Source organism: Elephas maximus, chromosome 2 (genome assembly GCF_024166365.1).
Source record: "Elephas maximus indicus isolate mEleMax1 chromosome 2, mEleMax1 primary haplotype, whole genome shotgun sequence".
Taxonomy (NCBI): domain Eukaryota; kingdom Metazoa; phylum Chordata; class Mammalia; order Proboscidea; family Elephantidae; genus Elephas; species Elephas maximus.
This window is the reverse complement of record NC_064820.1, coordinates 172,704,553-172,731,472: the sequence shown is the minus strand read 5'-3', so window position 1 is coordinate 172,731,472 and position 26,920 is coordinate 172,704,553. Positions and strand designations below refer to the sequence as shown.

At 40.5% G+C, this 26,920-nt stretch overlaps 1 protein-coding gene across 11 annotated transcripts in view; it reads right to left on the bottom strand.

Moving 5' to 3' along the window:
* The window catches only part of SGCD (sarcoglycan delta), a 1,252,876-nt gene that overhangs the window by 498,836 nt on the left and 727,120 nt on the right, over window positions 1–26,920 (bottom strand). For 2 of the 11 annotated variants that reach the window (XR_007516169.1, XM_049874188.1), the window contains exon 1: window positions 13,959–14,022. The exons of 7 other annotated variants lie outside the window; for them this stretch is intronic. Coding sequence is in view for 1 of the 4 variants with exons in the window: in XM_049874188.1 (XP_049730145.1) it covers window positions 13,959–14,003 (45 nt within the window). In the remaining 3 variants the exon portion in view is untranslated. 2 more of the 11 variants (XM_049874189.1, XM_049874197.1) reach the window with 2 other exon arrangements.

The window sequence follows — 26,920 nt, the reverse complement described above, 5'->3', positions numbered from 1 at the left end:
TTTAAGTCAGTTTGAGTTGACTTGTTGATTATTGAGTGATTATTATATTTTTGGCAGGGTGTTTGTTACTCTAAGTATAGGCATCTTCTCTCAACTACTAAATCAACTTTGATATGTCTTTGAAATCCGTAATTTTTACAGCATCATGAAAAACCAGTTACAACAAATTAGGCACACCCCTCTATAGTGATTCACACTTCCATAAAATGGTCACTGATCCAGTAGATCTCCCTTGATGGCTGTGTTTGGCAAAGGTCTTCAGCTATTACCTGTGCTCTCAAATGCTTGTAATAATACCTTTAGTCTGAGAGGAGATGCTCTCTATTTCCTCATTTTTAGTCATGTAAAATTCAAAGGTTCCGGAAATAAGCATAATTACAATAATAGCTAAAAGTTATGCCCTTACTATGTGCCAGGCACTTTGCCAAGCACCATACTCGTAGGCTGGTGTATATGTGTGTATGCACGCCTACTGAAATATAATTTACTTCCAGTGAAGTACACAGATCTTAACTGCACGGTTTAATAAATTTACGCAACTATGTAAACAACACTCAAACAAGATAGGGAACGTTTCCATCAACCTAGAAAGTTACCTGTTCCTCTTCCCTAGAGTCAATCACTGTTCTGATTTCTATCAGATTTAACAGTTCGAATCCTCCTTACAATCCTGGGAGGTGGTTAGTCCAAGAAACATCTAACTTCTGAGAAGTATGTTCTTTGGCATCACATTGTCCCATTGTACCTCTTCTCAATAGAAGCTTTGCCATCTCAAGGTGTTTTCCGATAGCATTGAGCCATAATGACCTAACTTCCCTCCTATTCCACAATAATTGTACTGCATGTCCCATCCTCGACAGAACTGAGAAAAGGATCACTCATATCATTTCCTGAGTTCTGTGGCTCAGATGAGCAACCCTGTTGAGAAAGACAGAGCTCGATACTGTAAACACACACAGGGATCAGGAAGGTGGGGTCAATGAATTAACAGACACATGCTCTCTTCAAGTCAAACAAGAGTTACCACATCCCACCAACTGCTGTGCCCTGAGAAAGCAGTCCAGTGATGCCAATCCTAAGCATTTTCTAGAGAATCTTGGTGTGTACATTTTTATTTGATACCTCCTGATATTTAATTTCTTTGTAACTACGTCAGTGCTTTAAGAAATACCTCCTGAGCTGTTATGGACTGAATTATGTCTCCCCAAAATGTGTGTATCACTTTGCTGGGCCATGATTCCTGGTATTGTATGATTTTCCTATACGTTGTAAATCCTGCCTTTATTACGTTAATGAGGTAGGATGGGTGGCGGTTGTGTTAGAGAGGCAGGACTCAATCTACAAGATTGGATTATGTTTTGAGGCAATCTCTTGAGATATAAAAGAGAGAAGTGGGCAGAGAGACAGGGGGGCCTCGCACCACCAAGAAAGCAGTACCAGGAGTACAGCACCATCTTTTAGGCCCAAGGTCCCTGTGCCTGAGAAGCTCCTCAACTGGGGGTAGACTGAGGACAAGGACCTTCCTCCAGAGCCAACAGAGAGAGAAATCCTTCGCCTGGAGTTGACACCCTGAATTTGGACTTGTAACCCACTAGGCTGTGGGAGAATAAATTTCTCTCTGTTAAAGCCATCCACTTGTGGTATTCCTGTTACAGCAGCACTTGATGACTAAGCCATGAGCCAAAATGCATCCCTCGGGTTTGTGAACTGCTGTTTGGATGCTCGGCCTGGGAAATAACAGGGATAGTTTTGGCAGAGACAGAAGTGAGCCCACAAACCTTGGAAAGTCACTGCCAACTTCAGGTGTTAAAATTAGTCATTTGGTTGGAAAACCAATGCCGTCCAGATTCCTGGCCACTGAGCGAAGCAGGCTATAACTACAGTAAATAAACACTGACCAAACGATGAAGAGAAAAAGAAGTGGCAACAGGAAGAGGCACCAGAATACAGAAAGGGAGGGCAAGAGTGAGAAGGCATGTAGAAAGACCGTGAGGAGAAAAGCCAACCACAAGGAAGAACAGAACAGGAGCATGGCTCTGCTCCTCAGCAGTCTTTCTTTCACTGCATATGCCACAAAGGGTACCACAATCCCAATCAGATTTAGTATAACAGGGTGTTGTCAAACTATTTGTTCGCAGAAAGGTGCCAGCCCTGGTTAACTATGAGTTCAATGAAAGCAGTTTCGGTGGCTGAAAACTTCGGCTTTGGCAGGTAACTGCTAGATTTGCAGCCATTCAGAACTATATTATTTGAAAAGCAGCACACGCCTGAGAGAGCCTGATCCTATCACCCTGGGAAGGGAAAGCGGTCTGAACAAGGAGGGAGTTTCTAATCCCTGGCAATGCAGTTTTTATCAGAGACTGACGCGTACTTTACTAGGTGCCACTGCTTTATCAGTTAAAGAGAAAAATAAAGCGCTGGCAATGGCATCTACCGACACACCTGGAGCTCCATTACTACAACCACCAGCAACAACTTCAGAGCAAACCAATCTTACAAGATTTATACACGTAGTGAACCGTGGTGACACGGTCCTCCTCCAGTCCTGCCGACCTCTCTGTGAAGCAGGTCAGGGGCCAGCGCTTACATAGCTTCCTGTATATCAGGCAGTTCATGTTTTGGACAGGAATTTGAAACAATACTGAAGACCATCACGTCTCTGTGTGGCAGCAGAGGTAAAATAAAGGGGACGGTGGAATCTGCAGAGAAATGTAGACAACACAGAATAGGCAACCTGGGCAATTCGGTGCAAAACGTTCTCCTTTTGCTGATTGTCTCAACTCTTCATTTTATCTTGATCTGTCTTTATCAGTTTGTCTAGCGTTACCTCACTTAACATTAATTATACATATTTAAGGTATTTAAGAGGCAGTGGTGGTTCTGTAGGAGCCCTGGTGCCGCAGTGGTTAAAGCACTCAGCTGTTAACAGAAAGATCAGTAGTTCGAACCCACCAGCCACTCCTTGAGAGAAAGATGTGACAGTCTGCTTCTGTAAAGATTACAGCCTTGGAAATCCTAAAGGGCAGTTCTACTCTGTCCTCTAGGCTCACTAGGCGTCAGAATCGGCTCCGCAGCAATGGGTTTTTGGTTCTGGTGGTTCGGTGGTAGAATTCTCACCTGAGTTTCATTCCCAGCCAATGCGCCTCACGCGCAGCCACCAACTACTTATCAGAGGAGGTTTGCGTGTTGCTACGATGCTGAACAGGTTTCAACAGAGTTGCCAAACCAGGATAGAGTAGGAAGAAAGGCCTGGTGACCTACTTCTGAAAGCCAGCTAATGAAAACCCTATGGATCACAATGGTCTAATCCTGTTGTAGGGTTGTCATGAGTCAGGGGGTGATTCAATGGCAGCTAACAACAACAAAAGGATTTAAGTACCTACCTGGGTGCAAGGTGCCATGTTAAACGCATTGTGTGCACAATCTCATAACTCACTATGAGGTAAGTATTATTATCATGCCCATTTTAAAGATGAGAAAATTGTGGCACATGGAGATATCACTTGCCCAAAGTCACATAGCCAGGATTCCAACCTGAGTCTCTGTGATTCAGAGCCTGAATTTTTTATGGACTCAGAGCATGATATAATCACTCTTCTCTGCTACAAGATCGTCCCACCTCCCATTATCTCCTGGCGGGCTTTCTCGACCTTACAATCTCGCTCTTGCCCTCTGGTTAATAGATGTACAGTGTCCTGACCATATCAAACGCACTGGTTTGATGGCTTCAATTTGTTTCAGAGACTCATATCTTTGCCAGGAGTAGATTAACTGAAATGTGTTTAAAAAACAAACAAAAAACCTGTTGCCATTGAGTCAATTCTGACTCATAGCAACCCTGTAGGAGAGAGTAGAACTACCCCATAGGGTTTCCAAGGAGTGACTGGTGGATCTGAACTACTGACCTTTTGGTTAGCAGCCAAGCTCTTAACCACTGTGCCACCAGGGCTCTGAAATGTGTTTAGACAAGGGTAAAGAGAATAGTAAAGGAAAAGATAAAGTGTGGGTCAACATGTCCAGACTTGAGAAAGGAGGACTAAGAGCTATTCTTAAAGAAAGAGGAGAACCTCAGAATTACAAAAATCATACATCATAAAAAATAGAAAACACTTTAGAGGCATCAGATTCCATTTTACAAATGGGAAAACTAAGTTCCAGGGATTGATAGAACCAGGACCTAGTCCTAAGACTTCTAATCACCTGCACCTTTACTCCATCCCAGCTCCAGGCCAAGCACTGCTACTACCATCAGACATGGCTTCAGAGCATGTGACAAGGGCTGAGAGACTCTAATTCAATAGGTTCTGAGAAACCACGGAACTAGGTGATTTCTGAGGGACCTTTCAATACTAAGATTCTATTATACAGTTGTCCTTGAGTATCTCTGCAAGGGATTGATTCCGGGATCCCCACAGATATCAAAATCCAAGGATGCTCAAGTCCCTTATAAGAAATGGTAGAGTATTTGTATATAACCTATACACGTCCTCCTGTATACTTCAAAGCACCTCTAGTTTATTTATACTAATAAGGTGTAATACTATATAATACTGATATAGTGTAAATGCAATGTAAATAGTTGTTTCATCGTAATTGAAAACTTGCTCTGGAAGGTAGCCTTTCCCTTCTATGAGTTTCTTGAGCTCTTCTGGGAATACTCATGCTGCCTGGGCATCAGCAGATGCTGATTTGCCTACGATCTTGGAATTCTTAAGGCTGTAGTAAAGTACCTAGCCATCCATCTCTTACTAACCTTAAACTCTTTCCTCTCACTCTCAACCCCCTTACACTTGGCCTTGGAGGGATAGCTTTGATCACTTCACAGCTTTTTAGGAGCCATTTTTTCATAGAAACAAAGGATACACACAACACTAGCAGCAAACAAAGTAGACAGTAGGTGAACAGTGGTCAAAAGATGAGCGCTACAGAGAGAATGAGGATCTGTGAAATGGCGGGAGGCTACAGCAGGGTATGCCTATACATCCTTGCATTCACATGGATTCACCACAGCACTCAGCATGTAGAAAACTCAAGTTTTGGCTTTTGGAACTTTCTTTTTTCTGGATATTTTCTATCCGTGGTTGGTTGAATCCATGGATGTGGAACCTCAGATACATAGGGCCGACTGTAATGTTACTTTCTTTAGCATGGCTTCTAAATAGCACTCAGCTGTAATTATGGAGCCAAGGCATATACCATAGACTCAATATCACCCTTAGGGACAAGAAGCATTACCTTCATTTTGGATTACCTGTGTTTCTTACACAAGTAATATATTTTTTGTCCATTGCTTCCCCACAAATACCCTCCTTGCTCTTCAATGCTAATAGAACTCTGATACGTACAACCCTGAGTATATCTCACCTGAACTTAAAGACCATCTTAAGAATAGGTTAGACACATTGAACGCTAATGACCAAAGATCAGATGAGTTGTGGAATGACATCAAGGAAGTCATACATGAAGAAAGCAAGAAGTCATTAAAAAGACAGAAAGGAAAAAAAGACCAAAATGGATGTCAGAAGAGACTCTGAAAGTTGCTCTTGAATATAGGGTAGCTTAAAGCAAAAGGAAGAAATGATGAAGTAAAGGAGCTGAACAGAATATTTCAAAGGATGGCTTGAGAAGACAAAGTAAGGTATTATAATGACATGTGCAAAGACCTAGAGATAGAAAACCAAAAGGGAAGAACATGCTCAGCATTTTTCAAGCTGAAAGAACTGAAAGAAACATTCAGGACCCGAGTTGCAATATTGGAGAATTCTATGGGCAAAATACTATAAAAATGCAGGAAGCATCAAAAGAAGATGGAAAAAATACACAGACTCACAGTACCAAAAAGAATTAGTCGACATTCAACCATTTTAGGAGGTAGCATATGATCAAGAACCTATAGTACTGAAGGAAGAAGTCTAATTTGCACTTGAAGACACTGGTGAAAAACACAGCTCCAGGAATTGATGGAATATCAATTGTGATGATGGAAGTGCTCACTCTTCTATGCCAAGAAATTTGGAAGATGGCTATCCCATCAACCAACTGGAAGAGATCCATATTTACGCCTATTCCCAAGAAACGTGATCCAACCAAATACGGAAATTATCGAACAATATCCTTAAAACCACATGCAATTAAAACTTTGCTGAAAATCATTCAAAAGAAGTTGTACCAGTACATCGACAGGGAACTGCCAGAAATTCAACCTGGATTCAGAAGAGGATGTGGAATGAGGGATATCATTGCTGATGTGAGATGGATCCTGGCTGAAAGCAGTGAAGAGCAGAAAGATGTTTACCTGTGTTTTATTGAATATGCAAAGACATTTGACTGTATGGATCATAACAAATTATGGATAACATTGCCAAGAATGGGAATTCCAGAACACTTAATTGTGTTTATGAGGAACCTGTATATAAATCAAGAGGCAGGCATACGAACAGAACAAGAGGATATCTCATGATTTAAAGTCAGGAGAAGTGTGTGTCAGGGTTGTATCTGTTCACCATACTTATTCAATCTGTATGCTGAGCAAATAATCCGAGAATCTAGGCTATATGAAGAAGAACGGGGCATCGAGATTGGAGGAAGACTCATTAACAACCTGTGTTAGGCAGATGACACAACCTTGCTTGCTAAAAGTGAAGAGGACTTGAAGCACTTACTGATGAAAATCAAAGACTACAGCTTTCAGTATGGATTGCACCTCAACATAAATAAAACAAATATCCACACAACTGGATTAATAAGTAACCTCATGACAAACAGAAAAAAGTTTGAAGTTGTCAAGGATTTCATTTTATTTGGAACCACAATCAACACCCACGGAAGCAGCAGTCAAGAAGTCAAACAACTTATTGCATTGGGCAAATCTGCTACAAAAGACCTCTTTAAAGTGTTAAGAAGCAAAGGTGTCACTTTCAGGACTAAGGCAAGCCTGACCCAAGCCATTATGTTTTCAATTGCCTCATGTGCATTTGAAAGCTGAGCAGTGAATTAGGAAGACCAAAGAAGAATTGATGTCTTTGAATTACGGTGTTGACACACACCATGGATTGCCAAAAGAACAAACAAATCTGTCTTGGAAGAAGTACAGCCAGGATGCTCCTTGGAAACTGGATGGTGAGACTTTGGACATGTTATCAGGAGGGATCAGTCCCTGGAGAATGACATCATGCTTGGTAAAGTAGAGGGTCAACAAGAAAAAGGACAACCTTCAACGCGATGGATTGATATAATGGCTGCAACAATGGGCTCAACCATGACAGCAATTATGTGGGTGGCCCAGGACTGAGCAGTGTTTTGTTCTGTTGTAGGCAGGGTCGCTATGAGTCAGAAGCTACTTGATGGCACCTAACAACAACTACACGTACAGAACTTAGAAAGCCCTGGATCTGAAACTATGGGCTTTTATAATATGCCTCACACACAGCCCCACTCATCTGTCAGTGGAAGTTTGTGAGTTCCAATGATGCTAAACAGGGTTTCATGGGAGCTTCCAGACTAAGATGGACGAGGAAGAAAGCCTGGTGACCTAATTCTGAATGAAAATCCTATGGATCACAATGGTCCATTCCCCACCCAATCTTGGGGAGGGCACAGGACCAAGCAGCATGTTGTTCTGCTGTGCATGGGGTTGCCATGAGTTGGGGCGACTTGATCATATTCAACAACAAAAACTACAGACTCAGAGAGTGAATCATGATTGCCCTAAACCAGACATGGTAATATCAGTCTTTGGGGCCACTGCCTGATCTGTGGGCATATGACCCAGTTCTGGCTGTATATTTTGAGGCATAAGGGGAAGTTGACAGAGAAGGATGTCCTTTCCTGATTCAAGAGGCAAAGGATCATGAGGAGAAATATTTGCCCTGACTTGAACATGACACTGGAATCATAGCATATGGGGATGAATTCTGGTGCTGAGAATGCAGCAAAGAGGAAACTTCAGTCCTTGAGGACATTGTTGAACTGTTGCCAATAGCCCAAACTATGTCTGGTCTGCATTAGTTTGCAAAACAGTAAGCTTTATATGTTTAGGTTTCTGTTAGGGATTAAATTTTGTACCCCCAAAATGAGTGTCTACTTGGCTAGGTCATGATTCCCAGTATTATGTGGCTGTCTTCCACTTTGTTATCTGATGTAATTATCCCATGTTGTAAATCCTAACCTCTGTTAATGAGGCAGGATTAGAGCCAGTTATGTTAGAGGCAGGACACAATCTACAGGATTAGTTTGCATCTTGATTCAATTTATTTATTTATTTATTTTTAAGATATAAAAGAGAGAAGTGAGCAGAGAGGAGAGGGACCTCCTACCATCAAGAAAGAAGAGCCAGGAGCACAGCGAGTCCTTAGCACCCAGGGTCCTGTGCTGAGAAACTCTTAGACCCAGAGGAAGATTGATGACAAGGACCTAGAGCTGACAGAGAGAGAAAACCTTCTCCTGGAGCTGGCTCCCTGAATTTGGACTTCCAGCATCCTACTCTGTGAGACAATAAATTTCTGTTTGTTAAAGCCATCCACTTGTGTATTTCTGTTATAGTAGCATTAGATAACTAAGATGGTTTCCATGAGCCGGGTTTCTATTACCTGCAACCAAACACAATCCTCACTGATAGAGCATTAAAACTCTTTTTGTCGTCGTCTTTTTTTAATTGTGCTTTAAGTGAAAGTTTACAGTCCAAGTTAGTTTCTCATACAAAAATTTATACACACATTGTTATGTAACCCTAGTTGCTCTCCCTGTAATGTGAGAACACACTCCTCCTTTCCACCCTGGATTTCCCATGTCCATTCAACCAGCTCCTGTCCCTTCTGCCTTCTCATCTCACCTACGGACAAGAGTTGCCCATTTAGTCTCATATAACTACTTAAGCTAAAAATCACACTCTTCATGAGTATCATTTTATGTCTTATAGTTCAGTCTAATCTTTGTCTGAAGAGTTGGCTTTGGGAATGGTTTTAGTTTTGGCCTAACTGAGAGTCTGGGAGCTGTGTCTTCCAGAGCCCCTTTAGTCTCAGTCAGACCAATAAGTCTGGTCTTTTTTACTAGAATTTGAGGTCTGCACCCCACTTTTCTCCTGCTCCATCAGGGACACTCTGTAGTGTTCCCTGTCAGGGCGATCATTGGTGGTAGCCGGGTACCACCTAGTTCTTCTGGTCTCAGACTGATGGAGTCTCTGGTTTATGTTGCCCTTTCTTGTCTCTTGGCCAATATTTTCATTGTGTCCTTGGTGTTCTTCTTTCTCCTTTGCTCCAGAGGGTTAGGGCCAATTGATGCATCTTAGATGGCCTCTTGCTAGCTTTTAAGACCCCAGACGCCACTCACCAAAGTGGGATGCAGGATGTTATCTTAATACACTTTGTTATGCCAGTTGACCTAGACTTCCCCTGAAGCCATGGTCCCCAGATCCCCAACTCTGCTACTCTGTCCCTTGAAGTATTTGGTTGTATTCAGGAAACTTCTTGGCTTTTGCTGCAGTCCAATTGTGCTGACTTCCCCTGTATTGTGTGTTGTCCTTCCCTTTACCTAAGAAAATCGGAATCGGCTGTACAGCAACAGATTTTTTACCTAGTTAGTGAGTACCCCTTTCCCTCTCTCCCCACCCTAGTAACCACCAAAGAATGTTTTTTCTGTGTTTAAACCTTTTCTTGAGTTCTTATAATAGTAGTCTCATACAATATTTTTCCTTTTGTGACTAATTTCACTCAGCATAATGCCTTGCAGATTCATCCACGTTATGAGGTATTTCGAGGATTCACTGTAGTCCTTGATTGTTGTGTAGTATTCCATTCTGTGAATATACTATAATTTGTTTACCATTTGTCCGTTGATGGGCACCTAGGTTGTTTCCATCCTTTTGCTATTGTAAACAGTGCTGCAATGAACATGGGTGTCCATATATCTATTTGTATGATGGCTCTTGTTTCTCTAGGATATATTCCAAGGAGTGGGATTGCTGGATTGTATGGTAGTTCTATTTCTAGCTTTTTAAGGAAGCACCAAATTGATTTCCAAAGTGGTTCTACCGTTTTACATTCCCACCAGTAGTATATAAGTGTCCCAGTTCCTCCACAACCTCTCCAACATTTATTATTTCATGTTTTTTGTGTTAGTGCTAGCCTTTAAGCCCACTTTTTAAATGAAATGTCTTGCAGTACCCCAGTATATATGAAACAAATAAAAATGACTGGGGCTATACTAGAATGCTGACAGGGGTCTTCCCATAGCCATTCCTCCTTGGATTCCTGTAGGGCTACCTCCATGGGATCAGAACGGGGCAGGAACAGTGTCTCTTAGCCTGCAGCCCTAGACCACCAGGGATCCTCAAGCCTTCTCAGGGACCTGAGCATTCTCTACCAAAACTGTTCTTCCTTTTTTTGTTTATTTGTTTTTTAATTTTTATTTGCTTATTTTATTTAAATGAAGTCTGTTCTTGAGAGTGCATTCGTGCGGGCTCGTTCGTGCCTTGATAATGTGGGTTCAACTAATGACCAAGGCTTACTACCACATGATTTTAGTATTTGCATTCATTATATGACCATGTAGGCAACATCTTAATTGTCATAATGAGAAAGAAGCAGACTGTGATATAGCACAAATTAGTATACTCCTTCCAGATGCAGGTCAAAGGACCCAATAGCATGCAAGTGAAAGCAGAACTGAAAAGAGAAAGTGGTAGAAGAACCAAGTGTCCTTCCAGGGCACATCAGAATGGGTGTGCTAATCAAAATTTCTCTCAATAACTGTCAGTTCCAGGTTTATGTCGCAAACCTTATTTAAACAACATCTACTACGTAAGAAGCCATCACTGATAATTTATTATTATTATTGTTTGCATTTTATTTGTCAATTTGTTTTAGTGTTATAGCTGCTTGAGAAAGATGAAATAAAGAGGTAATTTCTAGATGGGTCTCTTTGGTCTGTACCTATTTAACAGTATTTAATAGTATAGTATAAAGTGATGATAGTGTAGTAAAAATAATTACAACAACAACAACAGGGGTATAGATTTTATTATTATTATTATTTTTAACCCCTGTTAAAAAGTGAGCTGTATATGACTCTAGTATTCCTTAGAATCAAGGATAACAAGATTTTGGTTCACTTACTTTGGATGTGTCATCGGGAAAGATCAATTACTAGAAAAAGATGTCATGTTTGGTAAAGCAGAGAGTCAGCAAAAATGAAGGCAACCCTCAAAGAGATGGATTGACACAATAAAAAAAAAAAAAAATTTTTAGCCACACCAAATATACTTAAACATACAATGCTCATGAAGACGATACAGGACCAGGCAACGTTTAGTTCTGTTTTACATAAGGCAACTAACAACAACAACATAACTCAAGCTGAAGAAACACTGGACTAGAGAATTGTCCAAGTCCCTTCCAGCTGGTCAAACCTAAAATTCTATGAACCACCTAATCGGAGGAAACCAATTTATTAAATACTTTCACCAAAAAGTTTGGTACATACGCCATTTTTAAAATAAATAAAATGAAAGAGATTTGTTCATTAAAATAAAGCATAGGCAACGTTTTGTATTCCCTTTCAAAAACTGTCTTAATGACAAATGCCCATGGGTAGAGCCTTGGATAAGCTTTGCTCACTGTGGTCACTTATCCATTTCCACCTGGTCCCTTCACTCAACACCCCCAGGAGGAGTATCTCTGGAGAGAACAAATATGGGTTAAAAATAAGAACTTAAGTGCCTGTCTCTTCCTGCTTGGGAAATCTGAACCCTCGAGTGCTGCCATTCTTACAAAATGTGCTCTCTGATTACTTCCAGAAGGCATCGCAGGACAGGCTATGAGTCTCCTATTGTGAAGAGGCTAAAAGAATTCTCTAACTGAAGCCTTGGTCCATCCACACATATCAAGCCGAACAAATTAGTGCCTGGTGGTTTCCGTGGTGTCTCTGTGTATTTCACCCCTGGACACATATCTCCGCCCTCCACCCTCCACCCTCCACTGCCCAGTTTGTGGTGTGGCCACTCCTCTCTCCTGACTGCCTACACTCTGCCCTAAATGTCTTCTCTCTATTTTTTTTTCTCCAAATGTCATGGGAGGCTTGATTCTTCCCTCCCTTGCTCTGAAAGAGAGAACCTCTAGATTTTCTCCCATGTTTTAGGCTCTGCGCTTCAAAATCATCCAAACTGGAGTCGCTATTTCATGCCTCTTCTGCTCAAGGCTTGAGGCGCACTAAATTTAGAGGAGTTTTTTATTACATTAGAGCTCAGTGCAGTCTCCTTTTTCACTGGCAGTAAGCTTGGCTATGGTTCATGTCAGTTCGTAATAGGTCTTGGCATGTTGCTCACTCAGTAGGCACTTCAGAAAAAAAACAGAATCTAGTCACTGTCTGTCCTGGCTTCCAATAGCACCCTGCCTTGTCCCAAATCCTGCAATGTCCAAACGCTCCTCCACCCCAACCCAACACAAAGATTAGAGTGGTAAAGAAAATGTTCGTGAGCCATCTGTTAGAATAAGTAATCCTGCTGCCAGTCATACCCACCCCATTCCCTCTTCTAAGTCCAAAATTAGGAAAAGAATCAAACTGCTAGCTGAAAGTCATGACCTTCCACCAACAGGACAGAGCTTCTGCCTCCACTGACTAAAGTCTTGTTTCTATTCATCCTATATTCTACCGAGAGGAATGTATGAGAAACCTGAGCCCTTCTCTCTTCATTCACCTATTGACCTTACTGTCTACTATTCTACTTATTCTCTACTAATCTACTTGTTTAGAGATTTTTAAATACTGAAGTATATACACATCTGTTTTCATGAAGATCTAACCTAAGAAGTCTACCCGTTCTGACAATTCAAGAAGTATCCAATTATCCATTCATTCATCCATCTCTCCAACCAGACTAGTGGCCAAGCCCCCTTTGGAAAGTATCATTAATTGCTCTGTCAGTAGGCATAAAGCAGTAGTGACACTTAGTCCAGCTTCTTCTGAGCTGAGTCAATTTATTAAATGTAATTACATTGAATCACATGCTTACTAAATGCTACATATAGAATGTTGTTGTTGTTAGATGTCACTCTTTAGTCTGCTTCTGAATCACGGCGACCCCATGAACAATGGATGAAGTATAGCCACTGGGGAAAGGGTCTAGATTCCATTATGGCTGATGTGTGTTGGGAAACAGCCACAACTGAAGAAGAAAACTAAGACCCCTCTTTTACTAAACATTATTTGAAATTTGATTTTTTTTAAATGTACTCTTTTCAGTAATACAATCAACAAAACACAAAACATTTTGTCTCATTTTTAACAATTATTTTGCGTAAATTACTGTTTCCTATTACTCTTTTATGGCATATAATTTGTAAAATACAGAACTAATTTTTGAGAGTAAAACTGCAAGTTACTTTGTCATTTGAGAAAGATTGAAAGTGATTGTGGAAACAGAATGACAAAAGTTGATCCAGCATACTTCTAGGAAAATATATCACCCGGCCCCTCAACAACAGTCAAAATCCTACATAATAATATAAAATGCCTGGAACTCACATTTGTTCCTTCATTCTGAAAGCATGATCCAAAATAGAAACTTCAATCTCTGATTTCCTCCTAAAATGAGAGCCATTTTCTGCTAAAAACTGCCTCTCTCAGAACTCTTCTGGAGCAAAGAACACAGACAGTTCTATCTAAAATTATCTTTCAGCCAATGAACTCTGTCCTTCCACGCAGAAAGGAAAAGTTACAGAAGGTGGGAGCAGGGTGGCAGACAATACGAGACATTCACACACTTTTCTCTTTCACATTAATGTTGCCACAGACACCCTAACTTTAAAAAGTGTCTCTACCCTGCTGAAAATCAGATCCCGAAGCGGGCAGGGGACAGAAAAGATTCTAACATCGCACCAAGCCTTGCAGCGGTCGAGTTCTAACTTTTTAATTAACACACACACACACACACACACATGCACACACCAAAAAACGGGAGGTACCTGCAAACAAACAGCAGGCAGACAGCCTGTAAAGTGAAGAGGCATGGAAACGCAAGAGCTAAACAGTCCCCTACCTCTCTTGTCTGCTTCCCAAAGCGGCCGGTGGAAACGGGTGGAACTTGCTCGCAATCCAGGGTGTGCTGAGACGCTCCCAGCAAGGCGGCGGTGTGGCCTGCCGAGAGTGAGCAGGCCCAGCCTGTGTTCAGAAGCTGCCCCAGTCAGATTTTCCAACTGCAGAATTGCAGCCAAGTCCCTGCCCATGCCTGAAGAATTTCCTGAACAGCATTCCCGTTCTTTCTCTGACTGCTCTGACACTGTACTCTGTCTGTACTTCAATACGGCTTTGTCAGGCCAACGCACAGCTACTGGGCTGTCTCCAGCTATCAATGGGAAACACATGTGTCAAACACAGGCCTGCTCCCCTGCACCAGTGCCCGTGCGGCTGCTGGGCTCACACTCACAACCGGAGAAGAAACCACTTCTAGAACCAATTCTGATTTTTCAGCCATTCTCCACACAGGCTCTGCTCTGTGGTGCTAGATGCTGGAGATAATTCCTCTCTTTCTTCTGCTCAATCCTGCCCCTTTGTAACATGCTCCTTCCACTTGGAGTCCCAGGCTGACCCCTCTTAGCCCCTTGAGCTCTTGCCAGCCCTGATAAGAAGCCTACTACCGCTGAGAGATACGAATTCTAATTTGTTCTCCCTACCTGCTGTTGCCTAAGTTTCACTTGCTGGAGGGGGAGCAATATTTTTAGCATTTCCAGGCTGGTTCAGTGCTTCAGATTTGTCCCCTCATCCTGATACGTATGTAAATCTGTGGCTGCTGCAACTAAAAATAATGCAATTGTTTTGCAGGCACTTTTGTTGCTTTCTGCTCTTTAACCATTCTGGTCTAAACATGTAAAATTTTACAGGTCATGGCAATGTGCTTTACGGTTATGGGAAGTAGAGGGCAGAAAAGAGTGTACCTTTAATCAAAAGGCATCCTAATTCTGTGAGCCTGTAATTATCTCTGGATGACACTTCACCAAGAGGTCCTGTGTGCACTCTCCTGGATTTGGTGGTCTACATTTGACATTTCCTTTCTCCATAAAACAAGAGGAAATCTCAAATGATAGGAGAACACCCCTGTTTTCCCACACTGAAAACCCCCACAGCTAAAGAGCCAAAGCTAAGTTGTCAAGGTAACATTGTAGAAAAGATTTAAAGAGAGAGCAGCGTTTGTTTTGAGTTTTCTATTTTCTGCTACTAACATTTTACTTCCAAAAATCACACCCCATTAGCAGTTTATTCTAAAGAGTTGGCTTGCCAGATTTCAGAAGGGTTGTGTGTTCCTTAGGGACTGTTGTAATGGAAATAACAGGATTTGGTGGGGTCTTGGGTTTAGCATTCAATTGGAAGGGGTGTTTTCAGTAGGATTAGATTTTTGCCTTGATATGGAGTGTGTGTGTGTGTGTGTGCGTGCGTGTGTGTGTGCCAGGTGCATGTGCAAGTCTAAGGGAAGGATGCAATTACAGAATCACAGAACTTTAGAATTGGGAAAAACCCCAGAGACTATCCAGTCCAAATTGTTTCTACCCTTTATTTTACAGAGGGAAACGGAGGCTCAGACAGACAAGATGACTTGTCCAGCATTTCAGACAGTTAAGGGCAGAGCTGAGGCTAGAAAACTGGATTCTTGTTACTTTTCTATGTGCTTTCTCTATTTCCTCTATTTCAGCATCATGTGGTATCAAGTAGCCTTCAAGAGTAGGCTTATAATCAGATAAAATCGGTTGCCATCAAGCCAATTCCAACTCCACCACAGGTGTGTCACAGTACAGCTGCGTTCCATAGGGCTTTTAGTGACTGATTTTTCAGAAATAGATAGCCGGACCTTTCTTCCGCTTACTTCTTTCTGCCTCTTACTTACTTGCTGTGGACCTTGGTCAGCTTGTTTAACTCCTCTGGATCTTAGTTTCCTCATCTAAATGTGGACACTAACAGAATCTACCTCGTAGAATTACTGATGATTTGGTGAGATAACCCATGTAAAGTGCTTATTACAGTCCCTGGCACATGATAAGTATCCATTAATTTCAGCTTAGGTTTTTTTTTTTTTTTTTTAAAGTGGCGTTAAAGCCAGACTGTTTTTCTTACCTAAAAGCAGAAATGACTCTCACACTTACTCTCAGTTCTTAGGCTCAACTATTCGATTGCCCCAGTTAACTTTTCTGCCGCCTTACCTTTACATAATGGGGCCCCATCACTTTAAATACAGGAAACAGTCCTAATGCCTTATTGGAATATTAAACCAACCACACAGCTACTTTTCATTTATTCTCTAAACATAACACTCAAGTCTTTCCTCAAGATTAACTCAGAGGAAAGGAAAACAGTGAGGCCAAATCTGTAGTCAGTTATGTCAGGCTGAAGAACGTGCCATCTGCAGAGAACTGGATTTTCTCTCCATATCCTAAAGAACGTGAAGTTACCATTCTAAAAATAGAACACAGTTAACAATTGCAGACCCTCTGTTTGGAAACGGGGAAGTCCTAAAGGAACACAAACAACAACAACAACAAATACCACGAATTGGGGAGGAAATCCTAGTGAAAGAAGAGTTTCTACAAGTTCTAAACGAGCAGATTCCTGGCTAGAGTTTCATAGCTTTTGCCATAGAACTAATTGTTGCAAGTGTTCAATGAACCACTATTTATCAGTCACATTTGGTGTGCCCAGCTTCTTGGAGAGAAACGAAAGAGAAGTAGTTCTTAATTCTGAGTTCTGTACAATTTTTTTGGTAATCAATTAAAAAACAAACAAATGTAAATCAACTGGAAAAAAATGAGTTCAGATTTATACACAGGAGTGATGCAGCCCAAAGGGCCGTGCCCCCTTGGTTCCCCAAAGATTTGCCACAGGTCTCATTTCAGTGTAGGTATTTAGCAACAGATGAGACCCATCTTCATCGCTAACTAGCTGGAAAATATTCCAAAGTTACGTATCTACTGTTAGAAAAATTATCCAAAACTTGAAAATAAGGTCAAAAGGTAGATATCATTTTCTTTCAATGTCCTATATGGGCACTGTTTAGCAGGTTCATTCAAGTATTTTAAAGGCGAATGTGCTTTGATCGGAAACCCTGGTGGTGTAGTGGCTAAGTGCTATAGCTGCTAACCAGAAGGCTGGCAGTTCGAATCCAAGAGGTGCTCCTTGGAAACTTTACGCAGCAGTTTTACTGTCTTATGAGGTCACTGAGTAGTAATCAAATCGATGGCAATGGTTTGGCTTGGGTGCTTTGATCAACCCACTCTTTACTATTGAATAAATGTCCCAGACTTAGTAAAGTTGTATGTTAACTTGGGAGACTTTTGTCTGGTAAAGAGACAAATAATTTATCATCAATAGAAAAACCTAAGCGCAAATGTGATGGTTTATTGCCCTACAGGACATTAACTAGTTTTATATCTAATCTAGCAGTCTTACGCTATACCATTCCTTTATTAATGCACCTATATGTCTCAAGCTCCTCAAATGCTCTTAGACTCAGTCATATCATCATACTGGTTCCTGCTTAATTTGAGTCGAATCAAATCTGTCATAGAGCTTCATTTTATATTTGTATGAATCATGTTTTCAATGTTTTGAAAATTGCAGTTTGATACCTTCATTCTCTTCACCCAGATAAGTGTAATGAGTATTACATGAGATAATGCATATTAAAGCACTTAGCAAAGTGTACAACTTACCCATAAATGCTCGAACTGTATAAGCACTGCTATTATTTAATACCATAACATTTGGTTTCCGGTTCGTAAAGGACTCTAGAGATCACTCATCATTCTCTTTCCTATTTCATCTTTTCATCCTTGCCATTAGATTCTTGAGTTCCTCTACAATGGACACCCCTGCTTAAATTTTTTCACATATGGGGTGACCTCTTTGCTTTTGACAGCTTTCTAATCTTTATATTCTGAAATTATAGTTGAAATATGTCTCCCTAAACCACATACAAATTCTAGGACTGCTATCCCCAAAGGTCAGTTAAAATTTGTGACCTTAATAATCATATGGACTAGAAAATGTTTTCATTAGAATGTAAACTCCATGAGGTCAGGGATTTGGTCTGTATAATCTCTTACCATATTTCCAATGTCTAGGGCTGGTATGCAATAAGTCTTCAAGTTTACCCTTTGAATGGATAATGGTCTTGACTTAATTTGGAAACAGGGATCCAAAATAACCTTTTTTTTTTTTCTCCCCCACAGAATTCTTCTGACTCTTGCTTAGACATGTCCAGGACCTTTGCTCATTTCTCCCCTTTATGTTTTAGATTCCTTTTATCGCCTGGCTTGTTCTCTTCTGAGAATGTTCCAATTTGGCTAATTTCCTTTTGACGGGTGATGCTGAGATATGAACACATTTTTGAGGGGTGCTGTGTCTAGTGCAGAGGGTAGAGGAACAGTCACCTCCTTCCTTCAGGAACAATACTTCTATTAATGCAATCCGTAATAATATTAGGTTTGGGGGCAGTAACCTTGATTCAGACTGACTTGGACCACTCTATCACAGGTGCTGCTATTAAGCTATATCTCTCACATTACTTACAGCTGTGGTTAACAAGCCTGGTTTTACATTAGAATCACCTGGGAGAGCTTTATTATTACCAGAGCCAGAGCCCCATCCCAGGTACTTTTATTGTATTGGAATGAGATGAGAACGAGGCAACGGTATTTTTTTTTTTTTTTTATGCCCGTCAGATGATTCTAATACGAGCCAGACTACAGAATCACTTAATCTTTTAAAACATTACCCTAATTGGGTCACTTTGTAGACTAAAATCCTATGATAGCTTCCCATTGCTTGAAAGGGGAAGGCAACAACTCTCAAGGTGACTTGAAAGCTCCCCTGCTTGATGTGGTGCCCTGCCTTCCTCTTCAGTCTCATCTTTGGCCACTCTCCCACCCACACTATGCTTCAAGAGCACTGGCTTTCTTCGGGTTCTTCAAAATAATCGCGTTATCTTTCCCGTTCAGGATCTTCACAAAAGTTATTCTCTCCTTCTGGAAAGATCTTCCCTTTTCCTGGAACATTTACCTTCACTCTCATGTTTTCAACCTTCATATTTATACTCTAATATCACTTCTTCTAGGGTTCAGTTCTCTCTAAATCCCTAGACTCTCATGTCCCTTGCTGTCTATGCTTACAGATAGACAGCTGACATCAAGTTATCTCTGACTTATGGTAATGTTATGTACAAAAAAAAACCAAACCCACTGCCATCGAGTCGATTCAGACTCAGCGACCCTATAGGACAGAGTAGAACTGCCCCCGTAGAGTTTCCAATGAGCGCCTGGTGGATTCAAACCGCCAACCTTTTGATTAGCAGCTGTAGCACTTAACCACTACACCACCAGGGTTTCCATGTTATGTACAACAGAGCAAAATGTTTCCTAGTCTTGCATCATCCTCATCATCCCTGGCATGTTTGAGTCCATGTGTTGTGACTATTGTGCCATTCTGTCTCACTGAGGGTCTCCCTTGACCTCATTAGCCCTCTACTTAACCCAACATGATGGCCTCCTCCAGTGATTGATCCCTCCTGATGACATGTCCAAAGAAAGCAAGTTGGACATGATTTGTTGTGATGCATAAAGTTTGCATTGACTAATTTTTGGAAGTAGATTGCTAGGCCTTTCTTTCTAGCCTGTCTTAGTCTGGAAGCTCCACTGAAACCAGTCTACCGTGGGTGACCCTGCTGGTATTTGAAATACCAGTGGGATAGCTTCCAGAATCGCAGCAACATGCAAGTCACCAGTCCAGAGGCATATGGCAGGTATTGTACCAGACCATGCATATAACTGCACTTTCCATATCTTGAATTTTTAGATTTCACCTTTCCAACTTCTAAAAATACTGTCTTTTTCCTTAGTATTCTTATAAAATATAAATATCCTTTAAGAAAAACAGCCATTCATACATTGATCTGAATGACTTTGTGAGAAATCAGCAAGTCAAGCACCTGGCAAGGCTCTTAAATGCCTAAGACACAAAGCAGGGAGGCTGTGACTATAAGGACAGGGCCTGCTGTGTCACTGGCTGGGGGAGGGTAGACGGAGATGAAATAATATGGCACGAGCACACAGTAGCCATGGTACAAACCTGAAAAGATGTATTTGTCAGGACCCTTTTGGTTATAGTGAACAGAACTCATTTAATTTAGTCTAAGGAAAATAGGAAAAAAAAAAAAAAAAAGGCAGAGGAGGGGTTTATTGAATCATGTAACTATAAACCCAAGTGCTGAATCTTAAGACAGGACTCAGTGTAGCAGTTAAACTATTGTCAAGCTTCTACCTCTGTCTTCTTCTCTAGGCTTTTCTTGGGTTTATTCTCACTTCTTCTATAGGATAGAAATATGCCCATCAGTGGTCCCAAGGTCAATTTGATAGGGAAAATATCTCTTTTAAGTAGAAATCTAGGTAGCCAAGATGTAGCCACACGCCCGTCTCTAGGGGGATGGGGTCCTTAGGCTGGTCATTTTGTGTTCATAAGACCACTCTAGAGGCAAAAGAAAAGGAGAAGTCAGCTCTACCTGCACCACATGGACTGAGTAGGATTACTAGGGAATTGAGAAATGATGGTAGGCAGTCAAAAATTTCATGGCTACTATGGACGACTGGTCACCCAAGACATACTGTGTCATATTTCCCAGGGGTGATCCTTTAAGAAACAGTATGTGATAATATTTAATCAAAGGATAGAAAAAGTATTTATTATATATAAGCCCCAAACACTTCTAATTAGAGGTAAACTAATGGCAGATGATTAAACAGTGACATTAAGCCAGGCTTTCATTTGAGGGTTCATTTCACAAATAATACTTGATGGGAAATAACGCTCCCCCTGCTTTGGCTCTCCAAAACAGACAGAGCAAATCCAATGCTGCTTTTCAATGGCCAAGGGCAAAATTATCTGGTTGACTTTGAAGAGACTTTTCTGTAGAGGGACTCTGGACCAGAAAGTTTGGCTCAGTGACAAGTCAATGACCCAAACATTTTGAGACTTTCTCCATTGGCCAGACACAGTGTCTAAGCTGAAGTCATCCTCTGTTTTGGAAATTCAAGTATATAAATGGTATACAATAAAGGATTCTCAAGCTAAGTCATTAGAAGAAGGGATTGCTACACTTGATAATTCATTTAATTTGACTAGTATGAAACATATTACAAATACACCTTTTTTAAATGAAAGTAATTAAACTGAGCAAAACAAACAGTGGTATATTTGCCTAGATGGCCCCATGAAGTCTTTCCTTTTCAGTGCAAAACACTGATCTATTCTTTTGAAATTCTTTCTGGTTCGTGATTTCTCAATGTATCATAGCTTTTTGAAGGTAAAATGCTTAAAATATCATTTTTATATAGAGATAAAATTTACTGATCAATGAAAATGGACCAGACTCCATCCTTGGCACCAGGGAGGCAGAAATAAATAAGACCTGTGCTTGCAGGCAGAATGCATAGAATCACTCATCTTTGTTTTTAAAATCACATTATTGTTCAAAGGAGTTGTCATCTTTATAGTGCAAAACACAAGTGTTGGATGCAGAAATTCAAAGCTAATTATAAGCTCCTTGAATGAGGAGGACTATTTAAAACCAAAGACCAAGCTTTAAAATTCAACACCAACAGCCAGCAGCCATACAGCGAAAAATCAAGGGCTGCCAGGGAGAGAAAATTCAGCATTAAACATTCCAAATTTTAAATCTCTAGAAAAGATTCATTTAGATATGTGATAGAGACATAGGTGGGCAAATCCATAACTAGCAATGTGTTTGGCACATAATACTTGCTTAATAAATGTTTATTAATTTACTAATCTACCACCTGTCTGTCCGTTTGTCATACTTCAGTGGCTTGTATGTTGCTATAATGCTGGAAGCTATGCCATCAGTATTTCGAATATCAATAGGGTCACACGTGGTGAACAGGCTTAAGCAGAGCTTCTAGACTAAGAAGGACGAGGAAGAAAGGCCCAGAGATCTACTTCTAAAAATTAGGCAATTAAAATCCTATAGTTCACAGAATATTTTCTGAGGCTTCTACTTGCTAACTTTGGATGTGTCATCAGGAGGCACTGGTCGCTGGAGAAGGACATCATGTTTGGTATAGTGGAGGGGCCAGAGAACATGAGGGAGATCTTCAATGGGATGGACAGACACAATGGCCACAGAAATAAACTCAAACATACCAACGATCATGAAGATGGCACAGGACTGGGATATGTTTCATTCTGTCATATATAAGGTCACCATGAGTTGGAGCCAACTCAATGGCTTGAATAAAAAAAAAAAAAAAATGCTGTACTGTTTTTGCAGTAGACTGTAGACAAGAGAATTTTAAATAACATTTAAAGTTCACAAATGGTAGGCTGTACCATATTCTCATCTAAAAGGAGATGGTAGGTTATTAAATCCAACCTCTTCATTGCTTAAATGAGAAAATGAGACTTGAAGAGGGGAAGTGATTTGTGCACAGTCATGCAAACACATAGTGGAGGAGTTGGGCAAAAGATTTATGTTTGTTTTATTGTGGTAAAATATAGATAATAAAACATTTGTCATTTTAGCCATTTTTAAGTGTACAATTCAGTGACAATGGTACGTTCACCATGTTGCACAACTATACCACTCTTCATTTTTAAACGGTTTTCATCACCCAAAGCAGAAACTTGGGCCCTGGTGGCACAATGGTTAAATGTTTGGCTGCTAACCAAAGGTTGGCAGTTCAAATCTACCAGGCCGCTCCTTGGAAATCCTACAGGGCAGTTCTACTCTGTCCTACAGGGTCGCTATGAGTCAGAATCAACTCTAAGGCAACCTGTTTGGGTTTTTGGGGGGGTTCCAACAGAAACTCAGTACTCCCTAAGTAATAACTCCTCATTCCTCCCTCCCATAGCTCCAGGTAATCACTAATAAACTTTAATCTTATGCATTTGCATATTCCGGATATTTCATGAAAGTGGGATCATACAATATTTGTCCATTTGTGTCTGATTTATTTCACAATGTAATGTTTTCAAGTTTCATCCATGTCATAGCATGTGTCAGAATGTCGTTCCTCTTTATGGATGAATAATATTAAGATTCCTATTTTTCATACTTAGTTGCTTCCTGGGGCAATCACTTTTTAAGAGATGGTTCATTGTATCAGTTCTTCACTTGGGTAATTTCTGCTGGACGCTAACTTCTTGAATACAATTTGTGCTCCAAATGCATTGTCTATTTAACTCTCTACTTACTTCCTCTTCAGCAACCAAGAGGTCCTTTTTAAGCTAAGTATATTAATAAAAATTAGATGGAAACAGATAAGGCTGTTTAAAAAAATAAAAAGGTGAGTTCAAGGATAGACTGTTAACATTCCAAGTTAAAGAAAAGCAAGTGAACGAATGAATGTCTTAGATTCCTTTAACTCTGCACGTAGCACAGCGAGTGCACGTGAAATATCTACTGAACTGAAGGAAAACATTTCTGGATCTTCACTGGGTTGCGTGATTCAGTGGCCAGCTGATTTTCCCCCAACGCTTCCATCTTGATCAACACAGACTTAATATCCTGAGTCTTTTCTCTCCTAATTAGCAGAAACTGTTAGAAACAACAGACTGAGCCAATCTGGCTCACGTGTTAGATGGAGTGTTTATATATGAGATTCACAAAAATAAACTTTGTGTAAAATGCACTTAGGTGCTGCAGTGGCACGCCCTGCTCCTCATCCCCCAAAGCAAGGAGAAGCATGAACAAAAAAAGATGAGAACAGAAATACCAAAAGTTAATGTAGAGAGGGATTAGCTACCTGACCAGCATATGCGACTCTAATTTGACTCCACTGGCATTCCTAAAGAAAGGACTTGTCATTAAATAATTATCTGTGGATGCATAGAAGAAAGGAAGTCACAGAAGGTGAAAAGTGGGCAGGGTTCATTCAAACACTAAACGAAGGGGTCTTAGCCAATGAACTCAACTGGTATTTATTGAGTGGCTTCTGTGTGCCAGGCCTTGGAGATACGGTAGACATAAGATAGACAGGGTCCCTAACCTCAGGGTACTCACAGTCTTTGTGGGAAACACTATGACTGCCTCTGAGACGACTGGTAGGACTATCTGCTGTGCTGACTTAGCCTGAGGCCAACTGAGGGATCCTGCTTATTTAACTCTTCTTGTTCTGACTTCAAATGTATAAATTAACTTTCTCATTATGTTCCCTCTTCCTGTGTAGCTATACCTAGAAGGAGAGAATTCTAGTTCTCCATCCATGCAACAGTTATAACTTATTGTAAATTTAAAAATTGATATTTCTAATATAGACATCAATCTCCTGAGGTTGGTTACTCTGAATCTGCTATTGTTCCTGTGTAGCTATATCTAGAGGGACAAAACTCTAGTTCTCCATCCATGCAACACGTATATCTTATTGTAAATTTAAAAACTGATATTTCTAATATAGATATCAATCTCATGAGGTTGGTTACTGTGAGCTGGCTACTGAGAGATGAAACTTCTCTTGCTGAGCTGATAGAATCAGCTTCCTAAGCCTTTCACAGAGGTTATGAAAGACATTGTGTGAGGACTCTAGGGAAAGAGACTTCCCCATAGTGATCACTGTGGAATTTATGAATTTCCAGACCTAGCATATGGAATAATGAACTGGTGAGGGCTTATGCTGGAGAAATGGGTCAATTCTTCAACTATTTCATTTATCACATTTATAAAAGATCAAGGGAGCTGAGCTACTTTATTTCACCCTCTAAGAGATAATCATGTATCAATATTCTAACCTAAAGAAACACTTAACTGATTCTATTATTAGAAGAACTATAGAAGCATTGCGGCTCAATGGGAAGAGTGAAGTCAAACTTGAGTTTGCAGTGACATAATTAGTATCAACAAATCTCCTTCATTTTTATAGAGCCAAAGTCAAAATGTAAAACATTCTCACACTGAAAAAACGTATTTGAGGTCTTGGAAAGATTTTCAACATTTTCTGCATTTCAAACCTTCATGAGAGTGCTTTACTTCCTCTCCTTGATTTTGAAACTGTAGTCTTTGAGTTTTAATACCATGAACTTGAAAATATTTTTACCATTCAGTTATGGGACATTGTATGAGCAAAAGCATTGCAATTGCCACCATGATTTGCAGAAGTTGGAATATCTTTGCTCTGGGATGGAATTTGACAGACCCGGATTATTGTCCTGGTGCTATCTCATAGCCAGAAGACGATGGTCAATTACTTTAACTCTCTTATCCCTGGGTCCTAATCTACAAAGGGGGGATCACAGCAGCTGTGTGATAAGACTGTACAAGAGTTTAACAAAATAATCTTGGTAAGAGTGGCTTTTACTTACGTACAATAGCTAACATGCATTGAGGGCTTACCGCGCTCTTACAAAGTAAGCGCTCAAACATTAGCTGATATTGCTAAAGTCTGCATTATGATTATGTATTTTTTGACCATCCCACTAGTTAGTATTTAAAGGCATTCAGAACATAAGAATGCTTTGGTAGGAAGAATTTATATTCAGAGCCATCCCATACTTTATTTTTGCTGATTTACCAGTAACTTAATTATTCAAATTTAATTGTGTGACACAAATTTAAAAATTGACATTTCTAACTTAGACATCAGTCTCATGAGGTTGGTTTGTGACTCTGCCATTGAGATGTGAAACCTGTCTTGTTGAGCTGATAAATCAGTTTTTTGGGGCCTGCACATATACAGAAGGTGCCCTGGTGGCACAATGGTTAAACGCTTGGCTGCTACCTCAAAGGTTCGTGGTTCGAACCCACTAGCTGCTCTGAAGAGAAAGATGTGGCAGTCTGCTTCCTTAAGATCACAACTCTGGAAACCCTATGGGGCAGTTCTACTTTGTCCTACGGGGTCACTCTGAGTCGGAATCAACTCGACTATATATATACATATATTTTTTTTCTGATAATATATAGGCCTAAACTCACTCTTCTACCTATGTATAGCAAAACTATATACTTCTAGTTTACTCCTTAAGGGCTGGTTGGGGGTAGAGAAAGTGGAAGCAATTGCCAAAACTCAGGTGAGTGAAGATGGAGTTTTAGATCAACTGGCTTTAAGGAATGATGCATTGAAGAATGAGCATTAAATGTTACTTTACACTTAACAAGCAAAAACTGTTCAAAGGCATCTCATTTCTCGTAGATGGCATATAAACTTCCTAACACGAGTAACAAGGCTGCATGACCTTGATCCTGCCTGAATCCTGCAAAACATTCAAGAAACAGCTCACATGTCCCTTCTTCCAGGAAACCCTATTTACCCTTCTCCCTCCATACCCAGCTCTATATTAAGACCTCTCTTAGGTGCTGCCCAAAATTCTTTGTATTTTTCCTTTCACACTACATTCTATTCTTTGTGGTTACAGCTTCTATAGCTATCTGAATGCTCAACTAGACTGTCAGCTCTTGAGATTGTGCTTTCGACTCTCGTTTCATCAGTTTTCACTAGAGCCTAGCACATTGCTGCCTGGCCAGAGCAGACAACACACTATTTGTTGGAAGAAGAAAAGGATGGAGGGAGGACAGAAGGGCTGAAGGTGTACTGGCTGATGGTAATGGTAGTACTAATGGGGTTGAAGAGCTTGATAATAATAATAATAAGTTAAATATATATATACATAAATTAAATATTATATATATATACATGTATATATACACATATGTGTATACACACACACAAACCAAAACCCATTGCCATCGAGATGATTCTGACTCATAGCAACCCTGTAGGACAGACAAGAACCGCCCCATCGGGTTTCCAGGGAGTGGCTGGTGAATTTGAACTGCTGACTTTTGGTTAGCAGACAAGCCACCAGGGCTTCTATATACATATGTGTATGTGTATGTGTATGTGTATGTGTATGTGTATGTGTATGTGTATGTGTATGTGTA